This window comes from Grammomys surdaster, unplaced genomic scaffold (genome assembly GCF_004785775.1).
Source record: "Grammomys surdaster isolate TR1022 unplaced genomic scaffold, NIH_TR_1.0 126278, whole genome shotgun sequence".
Classification (NCBI taxonomy): Eukaryota; Metazoa; Chordata; class Mammalia; order Rodentia; family Muridae; genus Grammomys; species Grammomys surdaster.
The window spans coordinates 8807025-8815129 of NW_021621078.1; the positions used below are offsets into that span (position 1 = coordinate 8807025).

The following is an 8105-nucleotide window of genomic DNA, read 5'->3' on the forward strand; positions in this document are numbered from 1 at the left end:
CAAAATAACAGAACAAATTACAGATGAAAAACCTAGGATGAGCAGGAAGTAGGAGAGAAAAGCATTCATATCTTAGTAGGCATGGCATGGAATTGTCTATGAAAGGATGGAAGTTAGAAGCCTGAACAAGATAAGCTGAGAAAAATCATTAATGATTGCAATATTTACAGACATTAGGAGTTTTGAGATTATAGTTACTATGATGACTCTCACACTACATCCATTGTTGTAGAGTATATGCCTTAGACATATATTTATTTAAAATTCTAAGATATTATGCTATTTTTCTCATTAGGACACTGGAGAAGAAGAATGAAAATGAACAACAAAACTTTTATCACACAATTTCTCCTCCTGGGTCTGCCTATTGCCCCAGAGTATGAAAACCTGTTCTATGCACTGTTTCTGGCCATGTACCTCACCACTATCCTGGGAAACCTGCTAATCATTGTCCTTGTTCGACTGGACTCCCATCTCCACACACCCATGTACTTGTTCCTCAGCAACTTGTCCTTCTCTGATCTATGCTTTTCCTCTGTCACATTGCCCAAATTGCTGCAGAATATGCAGAGCCATGACCCATCCATCCCCTATGGAGGTTGCCTGACACAAATATACTTCCTTATGGCTTTTGGAGATATGGAAAGCTTCCTTCTTGTGGTCATGGCCTATGACCGCTATGTGGCTATCTGTTTCCCTCTGCATTACTCCAGCATCATGAGCCCCAAGCTCTGTACTTGTCTAGTGCTTCTATTGTGGATGCTTACAACATCCCATGCTATGATGCACACCCTGCTTGCAGCAAGATTGTCTTTTTGTGAGAACAATGTAGTACTCAACTTTTTCTGTGACCTATTTGCTCTTCTAAAGCTGGCCTGCTCAGACACTTATGTTAATGATTTGATGATACTTATCATGGGAGGGCTCATCATTATTATTCCATTCCTCATAATTGTTATGTCCTATGCAAGGATCATCTCCTCCATTCTTAAGGTTCCATCTACCCAAGGAATCTACAAGATGTTCTCCACCTGTGGTTCTCATCTGTCTGTGGTGTCTCTGTTCTATGGGACAATTATTGGTCTCTACTTATGTCCATCAGGTAATAATTCCACTGTAAAGGAGATTGCCATGGCTATGATGTACACAGTGGTGACTCCAATGCTGAACCCCTTCATCTACAGCCTGAGGAACCGAGACATAAAGAGGGCCCTAATAAGAGTCATCTGCAGTAAGAAAATCTCTCTGTAATGGTAGCACTTGGGATTGTCATCTAATTTTAAGTAATAAATGTATTGATATTTATCAATATTGATATTTTTATCTGATATTGTCCATCATTATAGTACATACAAGGAAGGGCATGCTACGTACCTGTTCTATATATGAAAGAGGTTTAGTGCAGTCAAAGTAGGCACAACTGTCTTTAATATCTGGCTATAACTTCCCTTGCACAAACAATCCTGGAAATGTATAGTGTATGAGATCTTTGTTCCTTTTAAGTTACTGCAACATTTTTATTACTTTACCCTAACTTCCATGTTCACTGATATTTTGGTTAAAATTCTTTAAATAATGGATTGAGTAGATTCAATACAACAAAATACCTCTATTTCCCAACTTCCTTCTACAGGTTTTCCAACAGTGAATTTGATATAATTTTTTTTCTTAGCTCTTCTCTAATTATTTTCCAATTCATGTCATCCTTTGTCACTAGTCTCAACCCTGAATCAGTCTGGCAGAATTGTTTTGCATGATAGTGTCACTCTTATAACATTATCCTAATATTTGAAATTTATTGTTAATCATGTTCTTTTCAATTTAATTTACTTCTATAAGATGACGGTTAGAGGAATGAATGCTAGAAGCTTGCAAAGCCTCATGTATGTCTCATATTTTACTTTGTAAATCGTATTTTTATAGTAGATGGTTTTGTTTACCCTTGTGTTACTCTCAAGGATATAGAGAAGGTTCTGTTTCACAGCCTGAAAAATCCGAGGTACAGTGACTTCCCATTTCACAGAGAGGGGCAATGGGTGATCATGTATGAGATCATAGCCCAATTCCACTCTTTTGTCTCATTTCTGTAGGACAAAAAATCTTTAATATTTATATTCTTTGCTTTGCTGCAGCATAGAATAACTTGGTCCATTTATTTTCCTCAGTTGTTCTTGGTAGGTGATGACACACAAATCCAAGCCTTTATACTCTGCTGTCCCCAAAATGTACACACATAATCTCTATGTAAGCCAATTTTGCCTGTAGGGTTTCTCATTGTCTGGAGAACATCTCCAGTTGAGCCTGTGTGTGATCTTCAATAAGAACACACATGCATTGAACTCTTTCTGTTCTCACAGTCTTCTTTGTGTCTTTTCAAGTGTTTTGTCATTATTATGCCATCTCCTACAGTGTGGGCACTGTATATTTATGGTATATAAATTCACATGCAAAACAAACATAAACATGATCTACATAACTATATAAGCACTTTTGTGATCACACACACACACACACACACACACACACACACACACCTATACTTACCAAAGTGGATAATAGCTCATTGAATTTTGAATTGTTCCTTTTTATTGAATGTTTAAAGATATTTATTAATATTATTATTCCCATATAGTTAAGGTAGCATTGGCTGTTGTCATTGATAAACTCTGAAATCCCATTGTATAAAAGAATTATTAATGATAAGACAATTTGTAAATTAAGTGACTTTTCTCTTTATGTGAAAAGCAAACTTTAAAAGACAAATATTTCTATATTCAGTATCAATGGCATCAGGTATAATAGACATAGGAAAGATGCAAAGGCTGTGCTGGGTAATACAAAGCAGTACCACAGTGTAAAAATATAGCCTAGGATGTGCATATCTTTATACATATTTTAAATTTTTACCTGATAGAAAAATTATACAATTGTATCAACACTGTGTAATGAATATCATATGAAATGTAGAAAATGGACTGTGTCAGAGTGGAAGTGGTGTAAAAAGAAGAGAAAGAGGTAGGGAACAAGAGAGGTTAATTGTAAACCTGAACCAAAAAAAAATAGGAATCAAGTCAGGTATGATGGATCATGGCTGTAAAGCAACAATCTCATACCAGTAATATTTTATATGTGGTGGAGAGATGGCTCAGTGGAAAAATCAATGGCTACTCTTCCAGAGGAGGCCAGTTCAATTCCCAGCACCCGTATCAGTGGGTCACAACCACCTGTAACTCCATTTCCAGGGAATTCTGGATTCTGTGTACTCTGTATTTACGGTATATAAATTCACACAGATGAAAAACACACATAAACAAAGACTGATTAAAAATTTAAATTTCTATTGCCTTATAGTTATAATTATACATCCTATTTATTGTATTATTTATGTTGAGAATGTGGACTTTTAAACAAATAAAAATTGAAAATATAAATATATTACTTTATAATTATAAGTATACATTATATTTATTATATTATTTATAATGAGAATGTATAATAGTAAAGGCAGTTTGTTACTTCCTGAAGTGCTTAAAATCCAACATCCATAATCTCTATCTTTGCCTGGTTGAGAACACTAATTAGATAAGTTGATATGTGTACTGTCTGTTAAACCAAAGGGAGTTTGAAAAAGGGATTTGCAGTCACAAGTCTTCTATCTTATAAATATAAAAATTATTTCTTAGAAGAAGCTCAGAGACAGCAGTGCCCTTGGTAAAGTCCCATACCTGATCACATACCTAGTGCTGGCTAAATTAGTAAGAAACAGCATCTTTATACTGGGTATTTTAGACATCATCCATGACATTTTATGAGTTTTCCAAATACAGTAGAAAAATCTCAAAATGGGGAGGGATGTAGCTCATTGTTAGAGAACATGTTTAGTGTGTGAAGACTCGAACTTTATGTACTAGTATCACACACAACACCATTTTGATGGTGTATGTAAGTTGAAGAGATGCTACAAGACTATTTTAAGCATAGCAGTGCTAGAGCACTGAAAATTTGACATACTACATGCTTGGAGAACTTTTGGATTCTACAGAATACTTTAGGAGAAAATCATAAGGATAAGCAATATATACAAAGGAGTGGCCCATGATAGAAACAAATGGCCTGTTTCCCTAAAATTACCAGAAAACTCTCCCTTTGTGCTCTTGGGCTGGAGGTTTTAGAATGGCTACTCCAGCTTATTTCTTAGGACCATTTGCTTGAAAAATTGTTTTCCAGACTTTTACTCTAAGGTAGTGTCTGTCTTTGTCAGTGAGGTAGGCTTCCTGTATGCAGCAAAATGCTGGGTCCTGTTTACATATACAGTCTGTTAGCCTATGCTTTTTTATTGGGGAATTGAGTCCATTGGTGTTAAGAGATATTAAGGAACAGTGATTGCTGCTTCCTGTTATTTTTGTTATTAGAGGTGGAATTATCTTTGTGTGGCTATCTTCTTTTGGACTTGATGGAAGAGGATTACTTTCTTGCTCTTTCTAGGGTATAATTTCCCTCCTTGTATTGTAGCTTTTCTGCTAATATCCTTTGTAATGCTGGGTATGTGGAAAGATATTGTGTAAATTTGATTTTGTCATGGAATATCTTGCTTTCCCCATCTATGGTAATTAAGAGTTTTGCTGAGTATAGTAGCCTAGGCTGGCATTTGTGTTCTCTTAGGGTCTGTATGACATCTGTCCAGGATCTTCGCACTTTTATAGTATCTGGTGAGAAGTCTGGTGTAATTCTGATAGGTCTGCCTTTACATGTTACTTGGCCTTTTCCCCTTATGGCTTTTAATATTCTTTCTTTGTTTTGTGCATTTGGTGTTTTGATTATTATGTGATGGGAGGTATTTCTTTTCTGGTCTAGTCTATTTGGCATTCTTTAGGCTTCTTGTATGTTTATGGGCTTCTCACTCTTTAGGTTAGGGAAGTTTTCTTCTATAATTTTGTTGAAGATATTTATTGGCCCTTTAAGTTGGAAATCTTCACTGTCATCTATACACATTATCCTTAGGTTTGGTCTTCTCATTGTGTCCTGGATTTCCTGAATGTTTTTTGTTAAGAACTTTTTGCATTTTGTGTTTTCTTTGACAGTTGTGTCAATATTTTCTATGGTATCTTCTGCACCTGAGATTCTCTCATCTATCTCTTGTATTCTGTTGGTGATGCTTACATGTATGACTCCTCATTTTTTCCCTAGGTTTTCTATCTCCAGGGTGTTCTCCCTTTGTGATTTCTTTATTGTTTCTACTTCCATTTTTATGTCCTGGATGGATTTGTTCAATTCCTTTACCTGTTTGGTTGTGTTCTCTTGTATTTCTTTAAGGGATTTTTGTGTTTCCTCTTTAAGAGCTTCTACCTGTTTACCTGTGTTCTCCTCAAATTCTTTGAGAGTGCTATTTATGTTCTTCTTAAAGTCCTCTATCATCATCATTAGAAGTGATTTTAAATCTGAATCTTGCTTTCCTGGTGATATGGGGAATTCAGGACTTTCTAACGTGGGAGAACTAGGTTCTATTGATGACAAGTACCCTGGGTTTCTGATGCTTATGTTCTTGTGCTTGCCTTTTGCCATCTGGATCACCTTAGTGCTACCTGCCCTGTCTCTTACTGGAGCCCATCTTTCCTATTATCTTGGTTGTTTCAGAACTGTGTGGGGTGGGTATTACTACTGGGGTTAGAGCTGGGGCCCAAGATCTGCTCAGTGCTCAGGCCCAGACCAGAAGGAACCAGTGCTCCAGGCCAGGAGAAAATTCCTGGGTCCCAGTTACTCCCTGTTTGTAGTGGGTGTTGCTGTCTCCTTACCTAAGATGCTGTTCAAGTTAGAGCTCTTGGGAGGCCAGCTTCCTCTGGATTTTGTGAGATTGGGTGCAGAGCTGCTGCCCGGAATCTGCTCAGTGCTTGGTCCCAGACTGGAAGGCAACATTTTTTATACTAAAGGAATCTACGTATTTATTGTTTTTCTTAACTTACCTATTTGTTATCTGAAGAGCAAAAGAAGGCATAGAATTGAATGTGTTGGGAGGATCTGAGCAGAGATAGAGGGAAATAGTACTTCAAATATATTGTATGAAAAAATATTTTTCAGTAAAAAGAATAAGCACAACATGAAAGGCAAAACACAATTTTCAGATTTTAGTTGTCTTTACATATGAATTTTATAAATACACAATCAATTTGTACAAAACAATTCTTGTTGATATTGTGTTTGTAATTTGATTGAATGCTGAAATAAGCATGTGACAAGATGACATCTTGACAAAATTTAATCTTAAGGTGAAGGAATTTTGCATATTAAAATGTTTCCTAAGCCTTCACGTTTTTAATTAATAATTTATAGCTTTGGAAATATAGATTTTACACATGCAGCAGTACTAGAGTATGGAACACCAGTCCTATGTGTGGGTGCAGTGCATCCAATTGCCTAATACGTCTTCTGCCAGGCCTTCCTGCTGTGTTGGACCCTAAATCATCAAAACACAAACCCCTCATAAAACCTGTTTCATTGGCAGCTTCATGTATATTTAGTGCTCTTTAGTGACTTCCATCTCCGAATAGTCTTTAATTAAATCTTAAGGTTTCTGCTATCTCCATGAAGTTTCAAACTGACATATTAAATGGAAAATTCCAGAGATTCACAGTTTTAAGTGGCAGCTTTCCTGTACATTATGATGAAAACTGAGCTCTCCTAGTCTCTGTCTTACAAGCAATCTGAATAATCACTTCATCTAGTATTTTCACATTGTATCTGTTGACCTCCTTGTGAGGCATCCTTCAGACATCCTGATAACCATCAACTCGGTTTTCTAATCCCTCATTTAGAGAGTTTCAGGTAAATCTTTAAATGAAGCTCACAGAGAAGCCTAAAGTTATATCACATTGCTGTGTCCTTCACTTTACTTCCTGATACTTAGATATTGTAATAGTTCTCATGACCAAAAGTAGAAAGGTGGGTATATAATAGTGAAATATTTTTGAGAAATAGAAATAGAGAGCAATCAGATTCCTTTATTTATAGTAAATTATTATAACTGTTATTAGTAGTAATTGTTAGCCTTGATTGTGTTTACTTTATAAGTGAAACTTTTCTATAGACAAACAATTGTGGAAGAAAATGTCATGCTATAGAATTTTGTTACTATCTTTGTTTTCAGGTATTTTCTTAGACATTGAAATGCATTTACTTATGTGAGGAAGAAGTTGATGTATTTAGAAAAGTTAATAAACTACTTAGTGATTGGCAATATTTAAATATGTACTTTCATGTTTGTGTCATATGATATTGCTAGATGAGTAGATATGAGCCCTTTTCAGATTATCTGGGATTCTGCACAAACTATCATGTTGCTCATGAATAACTTACTAATTACTCTTAGGGTTTTACTGCTGTGAAGAAACACCATGGTCTTGGCAGCTCTTATAAACCACAACATTTAATTGTGGTGGCTTACAGTTTCAGTGATTTAGGCTATGATCATCATGGTGAGATGTATGGAATTGTGCAGGCAGATTTAGCAGTAGAGGAGCCAAGAATTCTATATCTTGGTCTAAAGGCAGAAGGTTCAGAAAGAGACTGTTTTCTGTAGGGAGCCATGAGGAGACTGGATTTCACACTGGGCATTACATAGTTTCAACATATATATGAAACCTCAAATCCTGCCTCCACAGTGATATACTTCCTTCAACAAGGCCTTCAACTCCTCCTAATAGTGCCACTCCAAATAGTTCAAATATTTGAATGCATGAATCAGTGGGGATAGGAGATACCTATTCAACCCACCCAAATCACACAACCCAACATATAAATAGTTTGGTTCTTTTTTTGTTCTTTGCTACACCATGAGAAATGTGTTTAATTTTCAAGATTTTAAAATACACCAAACTTGATACATAGAAAATGACAATTATTGAAATTGTTAGGAGAACAGCAAACATAGAATTTGGAGTGAAATTAATGCCACAGAATACAACCATTGTAAAAGATACAAGATCAAAAGTTAATTGTATTAGAGACCTAAAAAAGATGAATGCTTTAAAGTCAAAATAAACAATGAAAATGAAAACACATACGCACACACACACACACACACACACACACACACACACACACACACACAC

General features: G+C 35.8%; 1 protein-coding gene across 1 annotated transcript; it reads left to right on the top strand.

Moving 5' to 3' along the window:
* Positions 1 to 312: 312 nt before the first annotated feature.
* LOC114613819 (olfactory receptor 1496-like) lies at positions 313 to 1251 on the top strand. Its single transcript, XM_028759208.1, has one exon. The coding sequence runs from the start codon at positions 313 to 315 to the stop codon at positions 1249 to 1251; it is 939 nt and encodes a 312-aa protein (XP_028615041.1).
* The last annotated feature ends 6854 nt before the right edge of the window (positions 1252 to 8105 follow it).